The 26222-nt window shown below is 52.5% G+C and overlaps 10 protein-coding genes across 10 annotated transcripts; 6 read left to right on the forward strand and 4 right to left on the reverse strand.

The window, feature by feature from the left end:
- Nucleotides 1–864: 864 nt before the first annotated feature.
- On the forward strand, nt 865–6012 carry NECHADRAFT_84201 (uncharacterized protein; the record flags this gene model as incomplete). Its single annotated transcript, XM_003048368.1, has 1 exon — nt 865–6012. One exon carries the CDS (start codon nt 865–867, stop codon nt 6010–6012), a length of 5148 nt encoding a protein of 1715 aa, XP_003048414.1.
- A 173-nt stretch (nt 6013–6185) lies between these two features.
- On the reverse strand, nt 6186–7573 carry NECHADRAFT_95849 (uncharacterized protein; the record flags this gene model as incomplete). Its single annotated transcript, XM_003048550.1, has 2 exons — nt 6186–7395; nt 7509–7573. The coding sequence occupies 2 exons, from the start codon at nt 7571–7573 to the stop codon at nt 6186–6188; spliced, it is 1275 nt and encodes a 424-aa protein (XP_003048596.1).
- Nucleotides 7574–8781: 1208 nt separating this feature from the next.
- NECHADRAFT_47693 (uncharacterized protein) lies at nt 8782–11027 on the forward strand (the record flags this gene model as incomplete). Its single annotated transcript, XM_003048369.1, has 5 exons — nt 8782–8916; nt 8972–9673; nt 9729–10042; nt 10099–10440; nt 10490–11027. The coding sequence occupies 5 exons, from the start codon at nt 8782–8784 to the stop codon at nt 11025–11027; spliced, it is 2031 nt and encodes a 676-aa protein (XP_003048415.1).
- Nucleotides 11028–11270: 243 nt separating this feature from the next.
- On the reverse strand, nt 11271–13612 carry NECHADRAFT_84204 (uncharacterized protein; the record flags this gene model as incomplete). The annotated part of the gene is made up of 6 exons (XM_003048551.1): nt 11271–11561; nt 11607–12298; nt 12352–12550; nt 12639–12902; nt 12932–13317; nt 13480–13612. The coding sequence occupies 6 exons, from the start codon at nt 13610–13612 to the stop codon at nt 11271–11273; spliced, it is 1965 nt and encodes a 654-aa protein (XP_003048597.1).
- Nucleotides 13613–13847: 235 nt separating this feature from the next.
- Nucleotides 13848–15366, forward strand: NECHADRAFT_71446 (uncharacterized protein; the record flags this gene model as incomplete). Its single annotated transcript, XM_003048370.1, has 3 exons — nt 13848–14027; nt 14150–14273; nt 14331–15366. 3 exons carry the CDS (start codon nt 13848–13850, stop codon nt 15335–15337), a joined length of 1311 nt encoding a protein of 436 aa, XP_003048416.1. The 3' UTR covers nt 15338–15366.
- Nucleotides 15367–16036: 670 nt separating this feature from the next.
- Nucleotides 16037–16383, forward strand: NECHADRAFT_47466 (uncharacterized protein; the record flags this gene model as incomplete). The annotated part of the gene is made up of 2 exons (XM_003048371.1): nt 16037–16205; nt 16262–16383. 2 exons carry the CDS (start codon nt 16037–16039, stop codon nt 16381–16383), a joined length of 291 nt encoding a protein of 96 aa, XP_003048417.1.
- A 429-nt stretch (nt 16384–16812) lies between these two features.
- Nucleotides 16813–19008, reverse strand: NECHADRAFT_63182 (uncharacterized protein). Its single transcript, XM_003048552.1, has 6 exons — nt 18949–19008; nt 18228–18898; nt 17802–18074; nt 17395–17739; nt 17209–17350; nt 16813–17155 (listed from the first exon to the last, which is right to left on the reverse strand). Exons 1-6 carry the CDS (start codon nt 19001–19003, stop codon nt 16926–16928), a joined length of 1716 nt encoding a protein of 571 aa, XP_003048598.1. The 5' UTR covers nt 19004–19008; the 3' UTR covers nt 16813–16925.
- Nucleotides 19009–19354: 346 nt separating this feature from the next.
- On the forward strand, nt 19355–20849 carry NECHADRAFT_101447 (uncharacterized protein). Its single transcript, XM_003048372.1, has 2 exons — nt 19355–20322; nt 20378–20849. Exons 1-2 carry the CDS (start codon nt 19398–19400, stop codon nt 20731–20733), a joined length of 1281 nt encoding a protein of 426 aa, XP_003048418.1. The 5' UTR covers nt 19355–19397; the 3' UTR covers nt 20734–20849.
- A 344-nt stretch (nt 20850–21193) lies between these two features.
- On the forward strand, nt 21194–22218 carry NECHADRAFT_101448 (uncharacterized protein; the record flags this gene model as incomplete). Its single annotated transcript, XM_003048373.1, has 2 exons — nt 21194–21707; nt 21776–22218. 2 exons carry the CDS (start codon nt 21194–21196, stop codon nt 22216–22218), a joined length of 957 nt encoding a protein of 318 aa, XP_003048419.1.
- A 1295-nt stretch (nt 22219–23513) lies between these two features.
- NECHADRAFT_84210 (uncharacterized protein) lies at nt 23514–25472 on the reverse strand (the record flags this gene model as incomplete). Its single annotated transcript, XM_003048553.1, has 3 exons — nt 23514–25249; nt 25321–25371; nt 25463–25472. 3 exons carry the CDS (start codon nt 25470–25472, stop codon nt 23514–23516), a joined length of 1797 nt encoding a protein of 598 aa, XP_003048599.1.
- Between the last annotated feature and the right edge of the window lie 750 nt (nt 25473–26222).

A 26222-nucleotide genomic window follows, 5' to 3' on the forward strand; every position in this document is an offset into this window, starting at 1 on the left:
GACTAAACATGCTTCACTTACCCAACGGCAAAAAGAGTGATGGATGCAAGGGAGATATAATATACATACCATTGTACCATCAACGAATCACCGGCGTGAGCTCAAACCTGTTCTACTTCGCTCGTCTCATTCCTCTCCCAGCAGTGAGGAACAACATGCAGAGTGCATATTGACACTCGTTCGGTGCCGGCTGTTTCGGCGCCGGTGCCGGCACGGACCAGGGGCTTTTTATCAGATGATCAGATAAGATTAGATGTGACTAGTCTGATATCCAGGCCTATCAAACAAGGGTGGTCCACAGCCTGGCCCATCTCTAGTACAACTTGGCTCTCGCAATCGTTCCTGAGCCCCTGTCGAGCCGGCCTTCGATAGCTCGAAAAGTCAATAGTTCCACCAATCCAGGATAGCCTTGGGACCAACACGTGGATGCCCCATCAAACAAGGAACGGCTGCAGCCAGGTACGGCTAGTAATGTCCGTGACTGCAATCACGAAGGGATTTCCGTTGGGTTGCTCAGAGGTCTACCCCCACCCCCCCTTCTTCGAGCCCTTGACCAAGCAATCACGAAGGGCAGGTGGCTCGAAGAAAAGGTTTCTTGGCAATGACCAATTCAGCCGCTATCATAAACGAAGCGGAGACAAGACGTGATGTGATTCCGAAGTCGGCATTGATAATACGAGGTTGAGCGTTTTTCTTGACCTGCAGGATCCCAGAGGTTCCGGGATTCATAAAGGCGGCTCAATGCCGAGACAATTTGACAGTCTTAGTTTGGGTGATATAGCATCCTAGCCGTTCGTTTGCTCTCCTACCCTTTTTCACTCTTTTGAACAAGTGGGCCAAGTCGATCACTCTTGAGCCGACAGGATGGTTTCACTCTGGTTGAGGGGAGCCGCCTTGGTGACTCTTATCACTGGGACCCTTGCCTGGGATGCCGATAGCATTAGAGCTTCACGAAAGCCCATTGAAGCATCCGGCCCGGCGATCATCCCAGGAAAATTCATTGTCGAGCTTGAACCTGGCACTTCCCTTCAAAGCCGAGACATTGGCCGCAGGGGTTCTGCTCTCATCGGCGAGATCGAGTCTCTTGGTTACGATGCAAGCGTGGCTGAGGACTTGACCTCGGCGTCTGGTGGTTTCCAGGCTGTTTCTGTCAAGATCAACAACGATGGAAACATGACCCTCGGCGAGCTGAAGGATGTCCCGGGTGTTGTCGATGCTTGGCCCGTCTACGCCATCACTCTTGACGTCGAGTTTGACACCAACAATGCCAGCCCGCAATGGAACCCCCATGAAGTCACCCGAGTTGATGAGCTTCACAGGAGAGGTATCAAGGGCAAGGGTCAGCGTGTTTGTGTTGTCGACAGCGGTGCAGATGCTTCTCACCCTGTCCTCTCTGGCAGAATTGCCGGCGGCAAGAACATGCTTGACGATAGCACCGACATCCAAGACTGCAACGGCCATGGTACCTTTGTCTCGTCCGTCATTGTCGGCCAGAGTAAGGACTTTGTCGGTGTCGCACCTGAGGCAGAGGTGTACATGTACAAGGTCTTTGGCTGCGATGGGAGCACGCCCAACGACATTGTCCTCAAGGGCATGCTCGCAGCCGATGCTGATGACTGCGATATCGTTTCGCTGTCCCTCGGCTTGGACAACGGATACTCTGGCTCGGTCATGTCTCGCGTCGCCAGCGAGATTGCTGAGAGGAGGCTAGTGATCATTGCGGCTGGCAACTCTGGAGAACAAGGTGTCTTTTACGCCAGCTCCCCTGCTTCCGGCCGAGGTGTCGTCTCTGTTGCATCTGTCAACTCCAAGAAGGTGCTCGGATGGCCTGCCACACTGGCCTCCTCATCTGGCGAGACCCTCGAGCTGCGGTACGTGACTCCAGATGGGCAGAAGCTCAACGAGTCGACGAGCGTGCCGCTTCAGTTCGACGAGAGCGATTCCTGCGACCCCACTCTCTACGGCAGCGAAGATGAAGCCGTTTTGATTAAGAGAGGCATTTGTTTCTCAGGAAAGGCGTACAACTACCTGTCCAGCACGGGCTTCGGCTACTTCCTTATCTTTGACTCGTACAACCAAGGCGTGTTCTACGACTCAGAGATCACGGTCAGCCCCGAGGTGCACCTCTGGGCCACGATAGATGCTTCTGTTGGTGAATGGGTGAAGAAGCAGGTTGCTTCGGGTCGGAATATTACTCTTGAAGTCGAGGCAGACGCAGACGCTGAAGTTTCAGAGCAGGACTATCCTAGTGCAGGACAAGTCTCTGCTTTCTCTTCCTGGGGTTTGACCTTTGAGAACGACTTTTCCCCCAGCATTGCGGCGCCTGGAGGAGCTGTCTATGGCGCGTTTCCCAACAATGACTACGCTATTGCTTCGGGAACATCTTTCTCGACGCCTTACATGTCTGGTCTGGCGGCGCTGTTCTTTAGCAGCAAGAAGAAGGATGGAGAGGAGTTCTTCCGTAGAATTGCCTCCACTGCTGCTCTTCTTCCATCCTATGATGCGGCCATGGGAGAAGTTGTCAGTGAGATTGCGTCTCTGGCGCAGCAGGGCGCTGGCCTGGTCGATGCGGTCAAGCTGATGGACTATGAGACTGTTCTTGTGTCCGAGCCACTCATCGCACTGAACGACACGGACAATCGCGTCAAGACACATACCATCACCCTGCGGAATACTGGTTCGGAGGCAGTCACGTACCAAGTTTCTCACGTGGCGGCTGCTACGGTGCAGTCGAGGGATGAGTACTGGTACCCGCTGGTGTATTACCCTCCTGTTCTTCAAGGCCAAGGATCCATTGAGGCACCCGACAGCATCACCATCGCAGCGGGCGCAACGCGTGACGTTCAAGTTACCATCAACCCCCCAGATGTTGAGTCCGATAGCGGTGCTTTGTGGAGCGGCAAGATCGTCTTCCAGGGATCCAACGACGAGTTTGTCACCGTGCCGTATATGGGTGTTGAAGTGTCAACATACAACTGGACACCCCTCGAAGGTGCCCCCTTGCCCTTCCGCTATGACTCAAATGACGGCTACCTCTACCCCATCAACTGGAAGAACCTGCCGTACAGGCCTGATGAACTCGAATCGCCCGAGATTTACTACGCCCTGCGCTACGGCACATATGAGTTCTCCCTTGACCTCGTTGGCGAAGACTGGACCGTCGATGACTTTGAGTATCCTTTTATCGCTGGCGCATCGTCAAAGGCATGGTCGGGATCACTGAGGGGCCAGCCAGATGTGTTTGGAAACTATGTGAACTTTCCTATCACGTTCCCCGTGCGGTTCAGCAACGTTGGCTTCACGAGATTCCAGAGCTTCTCCAACGGTACGGCTATTCCATCAGGAAAGTACAAGATTCTCAGCAGGGCTCTTCGCATGTTTGGAAACCCCAACAAGGCCGAGGACTGGCAGCTCTTCCTCTCGGACGCCTTCAGTATTCAGCTTGGCGATGATCCAATTCCCGGGCAGACCAGCACCAGCGCGACGACAGAGAGTCTTCCCACTTCAACCGTCGCCAGCTTGTCGGAAACAATTACCCCCAGCACCACAACATCTGAAGTCACCACGACATCTGATGTTGCGGTAGAGACTACTTCCTCAATCCCCGGAATCACTACAACTCTGACGGCAAAGTCCACCCCGACCGGATTGTCGAATGCCTTTGTCGACGTCTCTCTTGCCCGTCAAGGCACCCAGTCCCGCACCATGAACGCCCCCGGTGACTGGATGGAGCTGCACGTCCAGATCCTGATACCCAACCGTGTCCCTGCCGATACCGTCGTCAGCTTTGCCCTCCCAGCTGAGATTGTGGACGTCGCTGAGAAGGCCTACGTGATGGATCAGGGGTCGAACCTAGTGGGAACCTCTAGCTTTGACGAAGAGACTTCCGTTTTCTCGGTCACCTTGAATGACTGGACGGAGTGGCACAAAAACATGGTCGGCGACTTTTATCTCTACTGTCGGTTCAGTGAAGAGCTCCAGGCGGACCTCCAGGCGGGAACGTACTTTATTGAGATTGCGACTGTGGGCGAGAAGTTCTACCCTCCTATTTACTACAGCGCCATCGATAGGACAAAGGTTTATGAGTTCCAGTCGGAAAAGACTATCGATGACCGGCCTATCTATCAGTTCGACATCGAGGTCCCTGGTCAGCTTGGACCCTGGAACTCTGTCACTTTTGTTGCCAGCCAGGCTTCAACAGATGATGGATTCCTCTGCGATGGCACTTCTGTTGTCATTGGCACTGAGTTTGACCACGAGAACAAGATTACCAAGTCTCGGGACATTACAGCAGAGGCAGTTCAGCGCTGTCAAGTCAAGACGTTCCGGTCCAAGTACACCGGCGAAGTCGCCAAGGATGAAGTCCTGGCCTTTAGGATCGCCAACATGCTCGGCATCAAGGGCTCTTGGACGATCGACATGTCCTATAGCCTGGCTATAGAACTCACCAACGGGACCACGGTCGGTTTCGACGTTCGTACGCTGCAGCATGCCATTTTTGCAAGAAGCAGGCCAGACAACTTCTTCTCCGCAGAGGTTGACCGGCCGGTGCCTGGTGTGAGCACCACGGAGAGCGCTTCACTCACGACTCTGACCCCGACCCTAAGCACGACCACATATGTGTCGACAGAGGCAACGACGGATGCCACGACTACCAGCTTTGAAACCACTGAGACACCTACTCGACCTGCAAACACTACCTTTTCGACGTCGTCCGAGACAACTTCGGAGACTTCTAGTTTCGTTCTGCCGACTACCACTGAGGAATCCTCTGTTACATCCTCAGACACCACCTTTGCCTTGACTACTGGCTCTTCTACTGGCTCTTCTACTGTTCCTCCTTCCAACGAGACAACTACCACGTCAACTATAGATTACACTAGTTCTGTGTCGAGTCTCGAGAGCTCTGAAACCGACATTTCCACCTCTGTCTCTGAGTCAACATACACTTATCCCACGACTACCGAGTCAGACCCGGCCAGTACCACTACCGACTCTGTGTCAACTCTTGAGACCTCCCAATCTGAGGTTCCCACCTCCGAATCAACAAACGCCTACACCACCACTACTCCATCTGTTTCCGATGTTAGTAGCTCTGCGTCAAGTCTCGAGAGCTCTCAGGCTGGCATTTCCACCGAGTCAGAGCACACCTATCCTGTGCCCTCCTCGCCGAGCCAGAGTTCAGAAGGCACACCAGACTCCTCTTCGACTTCCAGCACACACGGTGAAGCCCCAGGGTACACCTCTCTTCCCTCCCATGCAACATCATCCAGGCCCGGTGTCGTGACTGAGACACACGCTGTGACGGTGATTACATCTGTCTGCTCCGATCCTAGTTGGACAGCGCCGGTAACGGTGACATACACTGTGCCATGCGTGACCAGCGGCGTCGAAAGCGTCACGACTGTCACATCAGTGTGCAAGAAGTGCGCGGAACATCCGGTTACGATCACGTATACACAACCGGTCCAAGTCACACACTCGACCTTGTACGCTCACTCGACCTTGGATGTTCACCCAACTTCGGATGGTCCTTTTACCAAGAGCGCTGCGCTGCACTCTGCCTCTCAGATCCAGTATCAGGGATCCTCCGTCACCATCCCTGGCCCCAGACAGTCCCAGCCAGCTGCTGGAGCCGATGGAAAGGGACACTCTGGATCTACAGCTCCCTCGAACGTCGACGCCCCCGTGGTTTCCGCCCAGTTTTCCACCCAGGTTCGCGAAGTTCCAACCACTACACCAGATTCAGAGGGCGACCACGCTGCTGGAAACGGAGAGCATGGTGGTTCCGGTGATGCCCAGGGCAGTGGCCAAGCAGGTAACCAAGCGCCAGCAGCGACAAGCAGCACTACGACGCTTTCGGAGGCTACGGCGCTTTCTGAGGCAGCGACTGAGCCTCCCACATCCGCTCCGACCATGGTAGTTGTGGAGGGAAGAGGCCTTCGTCTAGGCATTGATGGATGGAAGATCGCTCTTGGAGCCTTCTCACTTGCTTTCATGTTGACTTTTTAGACCATAATGTTTAGTGGGAGGAATCCTCATTTAGTTGAGATACAATAACTCTATATTCTTCTATAGTACATATTTGAACCTTATGTTATTCATCATCTTCCATGTTGTCAACATCTTCCTATTGTAAAATGGCAAAGCTGTGCAGAGTCTGAAGGATCTGTCCTCTCTTTTGCTTAGACTCCGCCAGTAGTAGCACCGGTAATTGTCACGGTGTAATCCAATCCCTTTTGCACGTCCTCAGAGAGGTTGAATGCATCGTAGTTAATGAGCTCAGCGGGAGTATTGGCGACCACGAGACTGGCCTCTTCACCTGAAGCAACCGACGCCGAGGCCGCGCCATCTACAAGCGAAACGTAGCGGATCTTGCCAGAGGAAGTCTCATGAATGGCCAGGGTTGCGGTAAAGGCAGCGTCGCACTCGACCTTGACTTCCACCTTTCCATCCCCGGATGACGTGAGGGGGATGATATTGGATCCCATATAGCGCGGCTGACGGTCTGTCTTGACCTTGTAAGAGTCACTGCCTTGCGATTCGAGGTTATCAAAGTTGAGGGTATCGCGCTGGCTGAGAAAGGCTTCCTTCGCGGATGGATGGCCGATATCGAGGTAAGCCATGTGTGCCCAGTAGCGACCAACAATCTCGGTAACAGTTGCATTTTCGGATACGCGAGAAAGAGTGTGAAGCGGAGTTTCGTTGCTGTCCTCGGGATATTGAACCATGAGTTGACGAATGACATCTTGTCCAAGACCAGCAAAGTTGTCAGGGTTAGAAGTCAAGTACGTCAGAAACGGCCAGGCCTGGTAATAGTTCCCACTATCAGTAGACCCATCAACAATAACCTGGAACGAATCCCCAATGACCTTTTGAAGATCTATTTCCGTAGGCGACGTGGATTGACCGTGCTTCTCTCGGGCCTCAGCGCAGATATCAGATGTTTTGTACGTATCCGAGAACCAGTTTGCGACGGTCTCCCACCAAGCTCCCGTGTTAGCCTGGTTCACCCAGGTTCGTTGATGGAAGTGAACGACGTGACCATATTCATGGACTGTAATTTGGGGGTTCGTGAGATATTCTTGGAGAACCTCGACGTATCCAAATCCAGATTCCATGTCGGAGTGCTGAAGTCCCGCGGCACCTCCATCAAGGGAGCTGACAGTGTAGAAATTGGTCTTGTAGTAAGTGTCGTCGTTGTCGTAAAAGGTCAGACCAGATGATCTCCAGCCGAGTTTTCCAATGAAGCAGTCGTAAGCACCCTCGAGCATTTCCAGAGCCTCATCGGCTTCAGCGGAGCTTGCCCCATAGACACGGAAGCGAGCAGAGTCCTTGAAGTTACTTCCTCCGTTGCCAACGTTAGGGTTTGCCTCGAAGGTGGCTGGCTCCGAACTGTTGTTGTTATCCCCCAAACCTCCAGTAGCAGCTGGCTTGGTGCTAGAAACACTCGGATTTGCGGTGGCCTCAGGCTTTGAAGCCGGCGTGGTTGGCGCCTCAGAGGCTACAGGCTCCGGGGCCAAGGTGCTTGGATCGATGGAGACCACGGGAACGGGAGCAAAGGTGCTGACATCAGCAGTAGTCACAGGCTCTTGATCAGAAGTGGCAGTAGGCACTGGCTCTCGAATAAACGTGTTGGGGTCGGCGGTGGCAACAGGCCATTCAAAGAACTCGCCAGGTCCGAAACCAGCAGACTCTGATGTGACATCCTTGGGACGCGGCTTGCAAGCAGGAGCCGCGGTGCTGTTCCGGACAGCACAAAGCAAAAGAGCGGCAAAGAGTTGGTTAAAAGAAGGCATGATAAACGAATGGAAAGAAAAAGAAGGTAAAGAATGAAACGAATGATGCTGGACGAGTGTGGCAAAGTTTCAGTGTGGCCATGGGCGAGATATAAATGGGCTTCATCTGATCATGTTGACTTGGCGAGGTGGTTTCTCATGGGGAACCTATCCGAGTTTCAGGGACTGGCTATGAGGCCATGCAGCTTGAAACAATTATCGTATTTAACTCGAGAAATGCCAAATCCGGGATTCTAGGCCTGCTGCTGAGTCGTTCATTGGTGCAATATTGGGTTTCCAAAGTTTGTTTCAACGTCAGTTTCAGACCCTCGCTTGCCAAGAAACACTGAGCTGTTTCTCTGCTTGGAGCGTAATTCCAGTGGAGGAGGTTAGATCGATGAAACTGTGCCAAGAAACGAAATTTCATCTGTTTATCAAGCGAGGTCTCCTGAAAGTTATACGATGGAAGCATGATTACATACTACTTTAATGACATATCTGAAGATGAAAAGTTGAAACACAGGGAAAGGTTATCAGCACTCCTCGAAAGAATCGCACAGTACAAGGATAGAAATAGTATGCTTGCCTTCTTAATGCTCCAAGATGATTGAATACCTTGATGGTATAACCTCTTTCATTCATACTAATGCTGTCTTGTATGGATGGCTTGGTAGCCGGTATCTTGTAATTATTCATACTGAGGAAATATGGACTAGATTTCTACGCTAAGAGTGTAAGCTACGGCCAAATTGGCACTACGCCTGCTGATCGAGGCTGAGGGAATAGCAACTGAGCTCAGGTAGGACGAAAATGCAAGGGAGAGACACATGCAGCTACTGATTGGCCTGGCTGGTATCGGAACAAGCTCCGCACCGATCAGAAAAGAACCGCGAGCTCTCCGATCAGGCTCGCTCCCAACAACCGTCTCCATCTCCCCACGCGTTCGGGTCGCTTCCAAGGCATCGTCGCCTCTGTTGGCCGCGTGTCGCTTTAGCTTCTAGTCATGTCCACCTTGCGACCTCTCCAGCCGCGGCAGTTCGGGCCCGAACCCCCACCGCCAAGCCAGCCCTCGTTGAGTGCCCCCGCGAGGTCAAAAATCAACGCGGCCTGTGAAGCCTGCCGTAAGCGGAAGTCAAGGGTTTCTAAATACCAAACCAAGCTTTTTATGAAACGTCTCTAAGATAAATTTGCAGTGTTCTGGCCTTCGGCCAGTTTGCAGTCGATGTGAAGAGAAGAGCATCGAGTGCGTGTACAAGACAGCGTCAACAGAGACGCACTCGCAAGCCCTCAAGAGAAAGTTTACTCAGGTGCAGCAGAATGAATCGCAGTATGCAGAGCTATACGAACTTCTCGCGACGCTGTCAGAAGACGAAGCGGAGGACGTTTTGCGGAGGATCAGGTCTGGAGCTGGCGTTGATAGTATTCTCAGCCACATCAGGGCTGGTGGCCTGCTGCTTCAGATGGCGCTTACGCCCGAGGCGAGGTTTCGATACGAGTTTCCTTATATCTCTGACATGCCCGAAGGGCTCCTCTCTAACAATCCGTATCTCGATTCGCTCGTCTACGAAGCCGCATCTCTCTACCCGGGTCCTGGCAACCAAAGCAACGCCCCAAGGCCTCAAAGTCTCACCCTTTACACCTATAAAAGCCCGTATCTCAAACCACTTCACTCTGCAGAAGTAATCGATCCCCTTCTTTTGGCAGCCAAACCTTCAACATGGACCGCCGTTTGCGCCAACGACACTCTGATGAGGGAGCTTCTCAACGTCTACCTGCGCTGCGAATACCTTCCCCACGTGGTCTTTCAAAAGGACTATTTTCTAGAGGATATGGCCTCCGGGAGGGGCACGTTTTGCTCATCGCTCCTAGTCAATGCCCTGCTAGCCTACACATGCGTATGTGAGCTCCTTGGTCTCTTTGCTGGGGCGTTGCAGAACTGATTGGCCACAGATCTGCTACTCCAGGTTCCGCGACCGGGCTGAGTACTGGAACCCACAGACGCTCTTGTATCGGTTTTTGGCTGAGGCGAAGCGTCTGTGGGAGCTTGAGGCGGACATTCCTCGTCTCACGACGGTCCAGGCAGGTGTCATACTCAACACAGTCCACAATATCTGCGGTCTTGACAAGTTTGGGAGGCCCTATTGCATACAAGCTTTGAACCTTGCTCACAAGCTGAAGTTGTTTGACGATAATGAAGAGATTCAGGACCAGCGTACGAGGGACGGGAGATGTTTCACAGCGTGGGTGCTCTACACCTATGAGACGTAAGTTTGACTGACTGTAGAGGTGGTCTTGGCCGCTGCTAAGTCTTCAACGACAGGTTCACTGCGTACCATTTCATGCACCCCCCAGCTCTCAAACAACCCCCCAAAGTGGCTCTTCCAGACCCGCTGAAAAATGCACGATGGTATGGTGAGGTGTGGCTCAAGTACCCTCTCGAAACGACGCTCTTCCCAGCCCACTTCGGCCAGTTCTTCAAGGCAAGGTGTCAGTTTCTTCAGATCATGAACGCAGTCTGTGAGGTATACTTTGCGGAAGACGGCGAACCTGTCACTTTGGAACAAGCCAACACCTTCTACACTCAGTTTAGGAACTGGTCATACGGTCTCCCGGACTGCCTCAAGCCCAGATTCATTGTGCATCCAGGACATTTTAACCTTCAGTGAGTGTGTGAGCCGCCCCGATATCTCCCGTGGCCTAACCTATCCTAGCTTCTACCACCAAAACCTCATCATGACGATCTACGAGCGATTTGTCCTCCAGCCAGTATCCCAAAGCCCTAGTCCCCAAGAGATGGTGTCCCTGGCTACAAAGCATCTCCTGACACTGATCCGCATCTACTATCTCCGGCACGGGTTCAACGAAACGGTCGTCTTCATCTGCCAGCCCCTCGCCCTAGCGGCATTCATGTGTCTCGACGCCATTGACAGGCAGACACCTGATTTTGACCTCGAGGCTACCCGTTCCACCCTTTTCCTCGCTGCCAAAGGGTTGCGGGATCAAGCACGCAGTCACTACGTGGCCGAGAGTCTCTTCCAGGTCGTCAAGGGTCGGATGCGACCAGAAGAGTTAAATTTGATGAGGGGTATAGCCAGCATTGAAGATGTGCATGACACGGGAGCGAGAGCGCCCATGCAGGCTGTTCACAGTGTATGGCCTGTGGACATAACGAGTAAGTCGGATGAGATCGAGGCCAATAGTCTGAGCAGCTTAGTGGAACAGTTTGCCATGACTAGCCCAGATGCATAGCAAGGGCAGAGAGGGTTGCAATGAGTCAACATCAAAATTGTAAAATGGTCAGGAATAGGTGGTAAGAACAACTCTTGTTGTGGGTTATCTTATATTATCGCAGAACGAGTATGTAAGAGAATCATGTCCCAGCTTCTATGCGATCAACTGTAATGAACGAAAATGACAATGGCAATTTTTCAAACAGAAACTCGAATGCTATGTTATCTTTCTAATGCTTCTACCTTCTATGTTCTCCTGCTTTTACAATCGGCCCTTGGTGGTGCAGCAAGAGCCCTTGTTCGCATCCTCGTAGCTGGTGCTCTTATTGAACTCCTGGTTCGAGGGTGGCACATCGTTGGTGGGGTTGTACTCGCAGAAGTTGTATGGCTTTAGGTGGAAAGCGGCAATCTCAGCGGGCATGACAGGGAAGTCCTCAACTCGGGGGTTGTGGGTGAATCTGAATGTGTGCCAGATGACAATGTCGTCGTTGACAACGTAGTCTCGGTCCTTGACCCAGGTCTTGATGCCCTGTCGACCGATGGACTGGTTGGTCTAGTCACCGGCAGGGAACAGCTGGCGATCCTTGTACTTGTTGACCCAGATGGGGGACTCGCAGAACTCAGATCGTCGCCAGTGCCAGGAACCAGGCTGGGCGAGAAGCATCTGAGAGCGGATGGGCACAAGCTTGTAGCCAGTGGGGGTCAAGGAGACCCTGTTCTCCACGTTAGGGTTGACAATCTTGAAGACACGACCGTCGGCAAGGCTGTCCTCAACAGCACCAGCGCGGGTGACAGTGGCCTCCTTGCTGACGTAGCCTGTACCCAGAGGGTTCAACTTCTCGTCCCAAGGCATCTGAACAGAGTCGGAGTAGACGAAAGAGTTCTGGTGGCCATCGACAGCGGGGTCGATACGGACGTTGAACAGGTGCTGGTGGTAAGGAGCCATGACACCATCGGCGACGCGGGTTCCCCAAGGAACCTTGGACTCCTTGTCAATGGGCTTGGTGGAGAGGATACCAGTGGCGCGGGTCTCGAAAGAGATCTCTCCGTTCTGGTCGAAGATCCAGGCAAAGATGTACTCGTAGTTGGCAACAGTGATGATCTGCTGGATGACGAGCTGTCGCTTACGGACGACGACGGCCTTGCCGGTTCGGTGGTTGGTGTGCTTCCACTGGATGCCTTGGTCGACCTCATGAATGCAGATGGCGTTGGGACGGGGAGCAGGGGTTCCGTCAGCAGCGACAACGCAGCCGTCGACATACTTGATGACACCAAGGCAGTCGCAGCCAACTAGAAAACTGTTAGATACAAGTGGTATTCTGTAGAGTGGTCGGAAAACTTACGCTGAAGGTTGTTGGCGGTGACACCAGCACCGACGTTACCCAGGTCAAAGGCACCCTTTCGGTAAATGGGGCTTCGAGGGTCGCCATAAGCAACAAACATCTCGGAGAGAGATAGGCGGTAGAAGGCGCTGCGATCCATGAAGTGGACATCATGGATGGTGATACCCTCTCGCCAGTTGAAGCCAACTCGGAATCGCCACTTCTCCCACTCAAGCAGATGGCCCTTCACTTCATGGTGAATGAGGCACCCTCGGGCTGGACGACATTGTAAGGCTTCATAGTGGTACGAGGAGGGTTCTTCTGAAGAGGATGTCATACTCGGGCTCAGCGGGATCAGAGTCCGGCTGGCCAACGTTTCCTTGAGTGACACTCTCATCTGAACCGAGAGGAAGGCGAATGATCTTCCTGGCCTTCATGGCACAAAGGTCGACGGTGACCATGAAGTCCAGGGGGAAAGAGTAGTGAGAGGAGTCGACATCATTGTTCTTGGGATTCTTCTTGTAAAGGAAGACCTTGACGTGTGTTAGAACATGCTCACAAGAGTCGGAGTGCTAAAGTGCTAAAGTGCTAAAGTGCTTACCTGGGTCATGCGAGCCTGGGTATCAGTACCATCCACACCATAGTCCCAAGGGTCAAGGACAATCCGAGACTTGTCAAGGCCGAGACGGGCCAACTCCTTGTCGACGTCGGGGTGGGCCATAACCACGTTAGCCGCCTCGCTGAGCTCAGTGCGGTCGACGGGACCATGGAAGTCTCGAAGGAGTTCCTGATGCTGGACAATCTTGCCATTGGTGACATCAATCACAGCCTCGAACAGACGAGGAGTGCGCTTGATGTACCAAATGGCAAAGATGCATCGGGGAAGCACGGGAAGGGGAAGGCCCTTGTGCTCCGCATCGAGGTATCGGACCAACTCCCTCTTGGGGGGCTCGTCCAGGCCTGCAGCCGAGTGAAACCCGCGTCCAGCTGAAGCCGCAGATTGTTGATGTCAGGACCGAGATTGGCAGAGGCTGAGTCAAATCAACACCGTCCTTCCCCGCAAAGGCTGGCAGGGCCCTTGCTTTACCCCACAATGATCACATTGCGAGATAGAATGCATCGTCGTCGGATAAGACAGAGATTTCGTACGAGAAACTGGCTGAGGTGCAGGGTAATCTCTACAGGGCCGAGTCAAGCTAATGTGCAAAAGAGCAAGGATGAGAATGCGGGGAAGAGTGGCGTCGCGAGACTTGGTCAGTTCAGATAAGGATAGTGGGGTCATTTCTCTGTGATAGGGGAAACGGCTGCAGCCTTCCGAGTTCCGGAGGTCAACCACGGAAAAATGACTATCTCGGCCTGCGGATCATCTCGACAATTGACCTGCCTCGCCCTGTCTCACAGCCAGCCAGCCAGCTCTGCTCTGTCGTCGCATCAATTAATGACGCATCTTTGACCTCGGCAATTCATCCATCACCATATTACTGCGTCCCTGCCCTCGTTCGACTGCCTGCTTACCCATGTCCGGCCAGGAGACTTCCCCGCAGTCTCCCCCCGCCAACACCGGCAAGCATCGAAGGCCTTGGACATCCACCGAGGACTCGGCCTTGAGGACGCTGGTAGCTCACTTTGGAGACAGCAGAGGACCCGAAGGCAGGTGGAAGGACATTGCTGCCGGTCTCCAAGGTCGGACAGCCAAGGTACGTCGGCCTCTCTGCACGCACACCGCAGACCCCACGCCGCCGTCTTGATTGATATACGGCCCGGGTCGACATCCCGAGACGTGCAGCACGCAAGCACCGAGGCTGACAAGACCCTGCAGGACTGTCGCAAACGCTGGTTTCACTCCCTTGACCCGTCGCTGCGCAAGGGTAGATGGACAGCCCAAGAGGACGAGCTTCTCCTTTCAGCGTATGCACGTCTTGGGCCGGCCTGGCATGATATTGGTACATATCCTATCTCTCTAGCACACATAGCCTTGTAATCTAACATCAACCTCCTAGCCCTTCTCATTCCTGGCAGGAAAGACGACCAATGTTCAAAGAGGTACAACGACATTCTCAATCCATCTGCCCAAAACCGCCTGAGCGATTGGACAGCTCAGGAGGACAACCTACTCCGCCAAGGTGTCGCTACATTAGGTCATCGCTGGGCAGCTATATCATCGCGGATACCTGGCCGTCCACCTCTCACCTGCCGCAACCGCTGGCGCACTCTCTCTCGTCAATCCCATTCCCGCATCGCCAAATCCCAAGGCAACACACCATCGTCATCGACGTCGCAAATGTCCCCCATGGATAGCGGAGTATCACCTGCACCCCAGAATCTCACTATCGACATGGAATCTGGAAGCGGGAACGCAGGCGAGCAGATTATGCCATTCTCCGCCTTGGAGGCCGAGGCTGGTGATCAGACAGGGCCCAGTTTCCTCGACTCGGCCTTTTACGAAACCTTTTCTGGTCCCTCGCCGCCATCGCTCAATGATGCTGACGGCGAGAATGCCGAAAAAGCCAACGGGACTGGCGTGTCGTCCGATTCTGTTCTTCTTGGGGATCTCCCATCAAGCTTCTCGGATCAGACACAGACCGCAAAGGCGTGGACCCAGCCCAGGCCATTACACACAAGACACCGTCAGGATAGCACCACAGGAGCATTCATGCCTTCGCCATCAAGTTGGTCCTCCATGAGCTCAATGGTTGCCACGGGCACATCACCGCCGGCTGACCAAAGCTTGTGGCTCGGATCGACGGGTGCTTCGTCTGCGCCCAAAAATTGGGGGATCCCAGGGGACGATGCAATGCTTCAATCTTACGCCGAATCATTTCAATTACCAACTACGACACAACAAACAGTTCACCATCACCATCATCACCACATACATCATCACTTCCATCATTATCATCATCATTCGGGCGAAGACTCGTGGCGGCAGCTCGAGCGGCAATCAGAGGCCGAGGCAATGCAGTCGCAAACGCAAAATAATACTACCAGACAACCAAATTCAGGATAGGAGTTTCAAATTCACGAGATACCATGTTTACCTTTCAAGAATCTGTCCTCACAGTCCTGACTCGCCAGACTGAGCCGTGTTCAAATCGATATGTCTCCCGCGGAGCGCGCGGCATGTTACACGGCCCAGCCGAAGATGCGATAATGATGTGGCAACCTGATCAAGGACCGGGTCGTCACGTTGATGCTAATCAAGACGAATGAAGACCATGGCAAATGACAAGGAGGTCCTGGCAATGGACTATTTCCCCCCTAGCTGTTTTATTCCAAGGACGACCCTCCCCCGCAAGTTGATCCGAAGGGTGACCAAGGAAACCCCCAGTGAGTGTAATCTGACCCGGCCCAAAACTCTACGAGCTGGGCCCATTTGGATGGGGTCATGAGATATCAACACACAACCATGACTCGGTTGGGTTGGTGGTCCTTGCGTAGATAGTGTTGATCCTGTCTAAGAAGACGAAAGACGGCTTCACATCAGAAACATTAACTCAGCAACAATAGTGACAACATCATCATGAAGGCGGACTCTCTGAAGGACGAGGGCTTGCAGCGCACGGCCTCGAACGAAATTAGCGAGGTCGAAACCTCAAACGCTGAGGATGCAGGCCTTCAGCGCGGATTGGCTGGCCGCCATCTTATAGGTTAACTCGGCCAAGCATCTCCCTTATCTCTTCAGCTGACACAGCTCTCCTTCTAGATGATGTTAGCAACCGGAGGCGTTATTGGCCCTGGCTACTTTGTCGGCATGGGCACTGGTCTTTCAACTGCCGGACCTGCGGGCTTGCTGTTGTGCTTTGCCATCGTGGGGGTTCTGTTGTGGGCGGTGATGCAGTCTTTGGGAGAGTTAGGAGCGTTTATCCCAATGTCTGGTAAGTTTCATGTTTGAAATCTCTTTGCTAGACGTTTCTAACAATGGCTTAAACAGGTTCTTTCACCCATTACACGTCCACGTTTCTCGATCCCGCCCTTGGATTCGCTCTTGGATGGAACTATTGGCTTCTCTGGGCTGGTATCATCATTGCCGAATACAGTACGCACTATGCATGACGCACTTCGACGTATGCTGACGAACGATAGACAACTTGGGTCTGGTTTTGACATACTAGGAAACTCCGATCCTACGTTAGGCCTCTTCTTCGCTTCTTCCAGGGTTGGACTTCTTTTGCGCCGTGGGACGTTGAGGGCTTCTTGATGAACTATGTCATCCTCCTCGTGTTCATCATCTTGGCTGTGGGTTGGAAGATTACGCACAAGACAATATTCGTCACGCTCAAGAGTATCGAATTTAGTAGTGCTAGGCTTTGGAATGTCGAGATGCAGATGAGGGTCGACGCCGAGGCTGCTGTCCAGGCTAAGGTAGAGGAGATCAAGCAGTAGTCGGCTATCGCGATTGAGTCGCCCTCGACAATAAAAGTTTTCAACCAAGTCTTTCGTATCAAAGGACTCACGCGAAGTAAATGCTCCAGCTACATGATTATATTTATGTGGAATTAGAGTCTCTGATAGAAAAGCTATCTAGAGGAGCCCATCCTGACAAACGTCATGCAGCTCGAATACCAAATCAAAACGCCCAACCTTGACCTAGCAACTTAGTCCCAGGTCACAGTAATCGGCTCGTGGTTGCCCGAGAACCTATACCCGTTAAACCACAGTTCGAAGCGAAGGTCCGCGGGTGCAACAATGACGTGCACGTCAAACTGCAGGTGATAGAAGGGCACCCCTTTGCGATACCATGACCGTCTATTCTTGTTAAGTACCATCTGATCTTGCTGGACCCCTGTGAGGTTGCTTTTAACTACGCATAGCTTCTTTGCGCCCGCTGCTGTAATTGTTAGTGACTATATGGTATTAACATTGGGTCATAGCACGTACCGTGCTTCATGCTTCTGGGGAGAAGGTGCGGCTCGTTGTTGGAAATGACAATGATGGCGTCCCAAGACCTCGTGGTGCTTCCGGGATCCAACTTGATCTTGAATGATTTGATGAGAGATGAGTTTGGATCAATGACATCGCCCTAAATTGTCAGAAGAAAACCCTAACAAGATTTGCAACTCGTACCTTGCGTATTAGCCACTCTATCTGGCTTCTGGCCCATTTGATCTTCGGATCGTACTTATCCGTCTTGACATCCTCGTCAAAGTGAACGGCCGGATCATACGGCTCCATAACGACCATACCGTAGCTCGAGCGCGCGACCCGTGTCGCCAAGACCGGTAGGCTTCCCGTCTGGAACCTCTGCTGCTGGTCGAGGAGGAGGCCGCGGACGACACAGAGTTGAGGCTCTTGACATGGGACGACAATGACATGCCGCGCGTTTGGGTGCGGGTACCCAACAAGTTGCTGCTGTATTGCATCACGCACGTATGCTGAACTTCCCAGGCCTCCAGCTAGAACCATATACTCCTGTTTTTTGGCCGTTTGTGTTAGACAATATATGTGCGGAAGCTAGACGAAAGACATCTTACCACTTGGTCTTTCATGCCCTTTTCCCTCATCCACTCAAGCTGCTCCTTTATCCGGCTCATGACGCCTTCAATCTGAACATCAAACAGTGCTTGGATCTCTTCTCTGTTAGATGTCAGCAAACTTTCAGTCGTAATGGGGTACTGTGTCACGCACTTTGTAAACAGCATTCGACCCCTCTCGACTCGCAAGCCCGGGTGATTAAAGTCGAAAGCCACCCCCTCCATCGGTATCTTAAATATCTGCTGCATATACACCTTCTCTCCGAACTTATGCTTGACAGTTCTGAAGTGGTGACTCCTCGGCATGGACATCGCCAAATCATCAGGTAGCCTCTCGAGAGCGTCAGGGTTCAACGCCAGTCTCTGCGCAACGAGGCGGATAAAGGCGCGGTCGATGAGCGTAGACCCGATCCCGATGCCTCGTACACCTGAGACCTGCGCCATTTGGGGAGAGACGGCATCGGTCGAGGTGATGCGCATGAGAGCCAGGTCCGTCGTGCCGCCACCAGCGTCGACGGTTAAGAAGACATGGCCCTTTTGGAAACTGACAGCACTTGTCTTAAGCGTCGCGACAGAGGCGGCCTCGGCCTCGGTGAGGTCCACGAGGGCTACATGCGACGGTCCCCCAGTGCCAAAGCCAGTATCCCGTACGACGCCTTTGAACGTGTTGACCATGGCGATGTTGGTCCAGGTTGTTGGCACGCTGAAGAGGAACGTCACAGCCATATCTGTCCAACCACCCGTGTGGCGTCTCCCCAGCTGCGTTTCAACCGTCTCCTCCACATGAGCGTAGATCTGGCGCAGATAATCGGTCAAGTACTTGCGCGCCTCCGCCGTGTCCTGCGGTGCACTCGAAAGACCTTGTTGCCGCGCTGCCTCTAGTGTATCTTGATCAATGAAGATCTTAAAAAACTCACGCCTGATCTTGCCAGATCCAGGTCCGTCATCGTCATCTTCGCATATAAAGCCCCAAGAACTGAGTGTGCCGTCGTCATTGTACACGAGCTTTGTGGGCACCTTGCGCTCTCCTCGGTCACCGCTGCCGGGCCAATCGTTGACCACCTGGATCGGCGTCCTTGGGGTCATCCATGCGACCCCTGCGGGATCTGTCAGCACTTTGTTTCCGCTGCAGAGGGTGTGAATGTACCTGTATAAGTGGTGCCCAAGTCGACAGACACTAACAAGTCGGATTGTTTATTCATTTTTGTGTTGTGGATGGGTGAGAGAAGAGGCCAGAGTCTCGCAAAGAGGGTGGCACATGGACACTTGAGTTTGGATGCACTCATCTCGTCTCTTCTCTCCGATCGGCGGACAGGGATGGCGTTTCCAATCTGCATGACCTGCAGCTACCCATGTCCAGGGTGATGGGCCCTTGTTCATGGGCTAACCTTGGCCAGGGATTGTCCAGCCAGGCCTGCAGACAGTTGATGGAGCTTTCCTCCCTGCAAAGGCCGTTGGCCCTCGGCCCTCTGTGTTGACGGGATGATGCAGTCCGATGATAAATGACGGCCCATCCCCCATTTGCGAAAGCTGCATTCACAGAAAACACTCATCTCTTTGGTATTTCAGGAGCAGACCCGTGAGATAAGCTCCCCGATGGCTACGTCCACTACGATCTCCGTCACTATAGGGACAAGTAGCACATTTGGGGTAGATAACCAACCAACCCCTACAACGTGGACATCGGGATTTCGTATATTGTACGGCTCAGGCTTTACGGACACCCAGCCTCTAGGCCCCGAAGAGATTCCAACAGCTATCCAGTCATCTCTCAATTCTCCCGTCTCCTCTACTAGCGATCCTGCGAGCCCCTCGGCCAGTACAAATCCCTCGACCACGACCATCTCGAGCACCAGCACCGACACCAACACCGACACCAGTGCCGCCACTGGCACCAGCTCCAGCTCCAGCTCCAGCAGTCCCAATCATTCATCAACGGCTGTCTTATCTCCTTCTAGCGACAATGGCTCGTCGGGCCACTCGACAGGAGCACTCGCCGGGGCAGCCGTAGGATGTGCCATTGGTGGCATCCTGATCGGTCTGGTGGCCGCTTGGCTCCTCTTCCGCCGACGACGTAGAGGACAAGACGACAGAAATACTGTTCCTCGCGACGATCCTCGGGCATTCGCCGCTGTTGAGAAACCGTCCCCCACCGTGAGCGACGATGCGACCCCGTTGAACCATCTACTCCTCGACGCGACTCCCGATAGAGAGATTGAGGCCGAACTACAGGCTTTGGGGCATCTCATCGATCAACATGTCGAGAAATACTATCATCTCGACCCGATCTCCGACGTATCGATCTTGTCAGAGCATCTCTCTCCGCTCGGGGACTTCCCTCATGGCACAGAAGCGATTGCAGGAGTATGCGCAAAGCCAATGTCTCGCCAGACTGGTCTTCGGCACGTCATCTCGCAAGTCATTTTCAGGAGCCTTGACATCTACTCCCAAAGCGCCTTTTCCTTGCTCCCGACGCCTGTTAGCACTTTTGTAGACTCCATCCCCTCTCGCAATGCGACAGGTAAGTCCGAATCGTTGTGTGTTTTTCCTTTTCACGGCTGACACCCATTTTCCAGCTCAATCAGCTGCCTTGTCCGAATGGCGTCGTCTCTCTGCTTTCCTCCTTCATCCAAACCCTTATGAGCGAACGTCTCTGCCCATTTCAGAAGCTACTCTCAGCTCCCAAGCCCAGGCCCTGACGACCCGCCTCAACGGCTTCCTCCACCACTTCGTCGGGACCAGCCACAACGCGCAGACAGATCACCTGCAGGCAGTCATCGTCGAGTGCACCAAGCTCGGCTATGCAATCTTATCACAGCCCCAGGATTGGCGTTTCGTGTTTGAAAAGGGCAACTCGGTGGTGGTGTGCCCTGGGCTGGACAAGGGGGGAAGACGGGTAGTGGAACCCGAGGTCGGAGCCATTGGTGCATAACTAGGTTTTGTAGTGGAGTAGAATGCCCTGTCATGGACCTATTATCGTAGTCGATTGTGTCTGTTGGTTGTATCCGACGAGAGTGCAGGGGATCAACCAACAAGTTGTTACAAGTGGCTTGACAAAGGACCACCCAAGAGCCAACAAGTTCATTTAACTTTCTAGTCTCCTTCTTAATTCGATCGCGGAGGTATTTCCGGGCCGGACCGGCCGAAGGAGTTGCTTGGGGGCTGGTCCCTGCTGTGTGAGCGACCAACAACCAACAACACCAAGACATGAGACATGAGACATCCAAGAAAGGCCTGGCGCAGCTGCAAGTTGGTTCCCCGCTCCACCCGCTCATTAAAAGGTTGATGGCATTTCCAATCGATCCTCGTTCCCATTTGTGGGATGCCAATGCACCTCGGCCTCGTAAAATTGGCTCTCCTTCCACCTGCCTTTCACCATCAGTGTCTCCAAGATGCCTGGTCTGAATACTCGTTTTCGCCAGATAGTCACTCTAGCGACCGATCAAGATCCACTGTCAACCCAGGTCAGCTCATGCATTGAGCTCGTCCGTACGTGCCACTACGATCTCCAGCACCTCGTTCAACTTCGAAACCAGCACGCCACCTTGCTGCTACCCGCAGCAGTTGAGCGCATCGATGGGATCATCGAGGCTGCGCAGCAGTGCCATGAACGCGTTGACAGACTCGTGGAGAAGTGCCGACCGGAGGCGCATGGGGGAAAGACACCACTTCGCAGCAAGATGAGGTGGATTTTGGCCGATTCTCTCGACTTTGAGAGCCAGCAGCCGCTTCTCCACTGCCACCACGCTGCAGTGCTGGCTGAGTTGAATTTTGTGCGTCAAGTAGTCCTTGCGACCCCGGCGATCGAGGACCAAAAGGTGCAAGAGACGAGTCCAGAACCGGCTGTGATATCCTCAACCTTTTCCAATATTGCTCTCCTGGGAGATGTGTTTGACAGCATTCCGTGTAATGTGGCCCTCCGATTCTTTTCTCTGGAACCAAGAACGATTTGCTGATGGTGAATTTGTACATAGCGACTACCTATGACCCTGCCTCGTCTCCTCAGCTCCCCTCGCCCTCCATTAACACTACGCCCTCTTCCGACGCAAGCGATGTACATGATCTTTCTTCTCCGGCGCCTCCAGATACTGAAAGGCATAAGAAGTCCATGCCGATCGTCGAGGTTCACGAAAAGTTCTTCGTCGACAATCAAAAGGAGCTATACCCCTATTCGGACGAGAAGGAAGTTGTTGTCAATGAGCAATCACGATCACCAGACAAAAATAGAGTTGTCCTCAATCCGCAAGACAACACGGGTTTGCGTTTGCTCTTTGATCTGGATGATTTTGAGGTTTCCGGGAGGTCTCCCCCCCTTGCGGCCGCTCCGTCTCTTTCATCTATCTCTCAAATCTCCTCCATGCCTAGTGTTCCGAACCTACATGGTACTCCTCTTTCTGGTTCTAGTCAAGCCAACTAGAAATAGAGCTCTGCTTCACTACATAAGCAACTAGATGATAAGAGGATTTGTAAAGGCCAGCAGTTGATTCACGGAATCTTTGCAACACTGTAATTGATGGACAGCCAGATATAGGAGATAAACCCGCTATGTTTAAGTGGTCAGGTTTTGAACCATGATAGACTTGACATTCCGCAAGCCAGCGCAGAGAGACATTGATGAGGCCGAGAGACTGACCAAAGTGGGCTGTTCCTCACTTACCAACTAATAGATATTGAACTCAATGCAGTGCAACTTCTATTGCTGGCTGTGAAACTCTTGAGGCAATAACTTCGCTGGTTCCCATTGTATTGCGTTCTCTCCCATAAGTTCCGGAGAGGAATGAAATTAGAAAGCAGTCACCTTTGTGATTCAATGGGAAGTTAAAATAGTTAAGTATGATAGAGATCTGAGGAACAAAGTTATCTTCTCTTTTACACAGGAGTATCGAGTAACAACGTACACGAACCATCAGAGTAGAAAGTAAAAAGGCCCATCGCTGTGTTCTGAATCCGCGTAGGCAATAACCAGTTTTGGCCTAAAAGCTTCTGACTATGTCGCCTTGTTTGTCTCCGTCAACCCAGATCTCTACTGCCGACACTAGACTAATTTCCTCATCTTTGATCTTGAGGATGAAGGTGATGATGTTAATCGAAAGCTACAGTAACGACTCAGAGCCTCTAATACCATTTAGAAGAGGGAATTCCAGCATATTATACACAAACTCATCTACGTCTCAATAAAAGATCAATACTGTCTGACTCCGTTGTATATTTAGACGTTCCTATGACGGCAGTTATCGAAGTATCATAATACCTAGTCTTGATATCGGGTTTTAATACAGTGGACTATTGACAATCGTTTCCCTACTTATTGTGGCTGTTGGCCTCCTTCTCTGTCACTCTCACAGAGAAGTCATTTAAGGCAAAAGGAAATCTTATAACCAACCGCACGTTGTTGACGTCAATGAAGCCTCCAAAAGAGGCTATGGCTCACAAGAGCTAAAGTGACAATTATCTACACATGAAGGCATCAAAATTCATACCGTGTAGCACTAAAGCCTTTAGTGAACCGTAGTTGTGTTGCCAGAGGACCCGCGTCAAATAATACTAGTACCCTTGTTTGCCTAGTTGTGTCTGTGATCTGGGTTTGCGTCTAACAGGTATCGTACAGAGCTGGATAATACAACCTCTTTTGACCTCTATGCTGCCCCCTAACGAAGGCTTAGGCATGGTTCGACATGTCTGTTACTATGATCCTGGGCTCTCCCCAAGCGACTAGTCGTGGCCGGGGGACCTTCCATCTTCAATTGGGGCATCCAGACACCAGTCCGCATCACACAGATGGTCCCACTCCGGACCCAGCTGCATCTCGTCTTCTGTGGAAGATAGTTCTAATTGGCTGCCAAGGCTTAGTTGCTGGTCTTGGGCCACTCCCTCAATATTCAGGTTCGAATCTTGCAGGAGCTCCTCCCATACGACAGCCTCACCGACTTCATCATGTGGTGTGTCTAGACTTTGAATGGAATCTAACGGAATAGTAATCGACCTTCGACGTTCGTTTAGGGCCTCCTGATCGTCGCTGGGATAGGCATCTGGGAGATCTTGCGCCACTGCATGGTCGGGATTGTACGAAATCTGTGCAGAACCCCGGTTATCCGCTAGGTAGCTCTGTTCGGTTCTGGCGTGCATAGTCTCGGTGAGCATGCTTTGTCGAGATATTTGGCCCCTAGACACTCGGTCCAAGCCACGGTCCAAAGCGCTCCGGATATCCTCCGGCCTGACATCAGCGAACACCGGGTCTTCGATCAGAGACTGTTGAAGAGCTTCGATGGACACTCTTGTCAAAAGTTCTCCAGGAACATACAGTGCTTCGTCGATCGGAACACCCCCGGGTGATGCCTGGGGCGGTTGTTCGGAAATCGTGAAGTTGTTGTACGGTGAGGTAGGTCGGGGAGTGTGTCCAGGAAACAAAAGATCAAATATTCTATACCATTGTTCCTCTTCAGTGCCGGGTGCAGATCTCTGCCTGAGTCGATTCCTCACCGAGTCGTCAATTTCGTCCTCGTGTTTCCGGTGAAGGTGCTGCTTGACATGTCGAACCCTAGTCAGCTCGAATCTAACACACGCTTGATACCGCCGGAGATCCTTTTTGCAGAATGGACACGAGAATGGCCGGGAGGTTTCTGATCCTTTGGGTCGCCTGGCACGTTTCGATGGACCTGCTGATGTGTCCCCGCGCTCGGCTTCATCAGTTGAGTCGGCTCGCTCTCTTCTTCTTTTTCCGCCGCCGGGGCCTTGTTGCTGCTGTGGTACTATGCCTTGCTGGATAGATCTCGCGGAGTGTGTCTTGGGCTGACGATGATGAGTTGCGTTTCGGATATCGCGCCATTGCTGCAGCAGGTCCCGCAAGATGCGTCGAACATTCCGATGGAACCAAGGCAGCTCGAGCAGATCCTCCCCGGGAGTTTCGACGAACGACGAGAGATCTTCACTTGAGTTTATCCCTCTAGTGTCTTCGAAATCCAATCTCTCCAAGCCTCCAGCCATTCCGGGGGTCTCGGCATCCCTCTCCCGGTAGCTTAATGTCGACGATGAGGCCTCCGAGTCTGTTGGAGTATAGACATCAGAATCTGTGGATTCATGCTCAGAAGCGTCATTCTCCTCTCTCCATTCCAGAACCTCGCGGGTGTCGCCGGCGTTTGTTTGAAAGGTTGCGCTGAGAGGCGACAGTGCTGGGTGGGCTTGATGGGGCTCGTCTTCCGGCAACGACTCGACACCTTGGCCTGGGGCAATCCCTCGAGAATCAAACCCTAGATCGAGCTTCTCCTCTGTGTTGGATGCTTTGTTAACAGAAGAGCGTGGGCTGTCAAGATACACAGTGTTGCTTCCCGAGTCAGTGTAGTGGACAAACTGTATTTCACCCCGATTCGACGAAGGAAAAGGCACAGTGCTCTGGTCAAGGATGTCTCCTTGCTTGGTTTCCGAGTCCCGAGAATGCTGTGGGGGGCCGTCTGGTAAAGATTGAGGCGATATTCTCTTGGCCAATGAAGTTGCGTGCCCCGATGGCGGATCAAGCACACACCCACTTTTGCTACATCGCCAGTGGCCGCAGTTGTGGCAGCCGGCATCAAGCCTAAAGTTCCACGGTCCAAAACCGCAGTTGCACTTGGGTTCTCTGTCGTCAGCCATCGATAATTCTGTTTCGCCTTGCAATTACCACTCACGCATAGCCATCGTATCCGTCGAGTTTCATTGTAGCCCTGCTCAATGTACGTCTGGCACATTCTCGGCTCCCTCCGGCCTCAATTTAGTGCATCACCGCAAGTGGAGCTCAAATGAGCGCTTGCGAGTCGGAGCGAGTGGACCGAGGAATTGGCACAAGCGATGGGCGTCGGGATTGTTTCGAATCGTCAAGTTTGAGTTTTCTCACGTTTCAAGTTGTTATGAACTGGAAAAGCTTTCAATCACCAAGAAATTCTGATGGCCCGTAGATATTGTTGGTCAAATAGCCGCCATCACCGATGTGACAAACTTCGCAGCCAATCAAACCCGCCGCGCATTATTGACCAATCGTGGCCTGTACTGAGGCAAATTTCTCCAGCGTCTATCAGCCAGTAACAATGGCTCAAAGCGATTCAGCACGTTTGATGATCACCATTGTGCTAAATTCCTAGCAAGGGGCGGTCAAACCTGAAGGTACAGCACCTTCCTACCTATGGAAAAAGCAATGTTCGCTCAGGTCACGAATGTGACGGCAGCAACCTCACTAACACAAATGTGACCATGTACATGTATAAATAAAGCCAGACAAATGGTTCACTATGGAAGGGAACTCAAGATCACAGTTCAAGCGCCACAGTTTTTAACAGCCCCACGCCAGGTTTATCCGCCATAATACAAGAACAAGATTTTTAAACACATTCAGCAAAGACGAGAAGATGTTTCAGAATAGCCAAATCTCAGGTATACCCTTTCCTATCCCAA

The sequence above is a fragment of the Fusarium vanettenii genome, assembly GCF_000151355.1.
Source record: "Fusarium vanettenii 77-13-4 chromosome 8 genomic scaffold NECHAsca_11_chr8_3_0, whole genome shotgun sequence".
NCBI classification, from domain to species: Eukaryota; Fungi; Ascomycota; class Sordariomycetes; order Hypocreales; family Nectriaceae; genus Fusarium; species Fusarium vanettenii.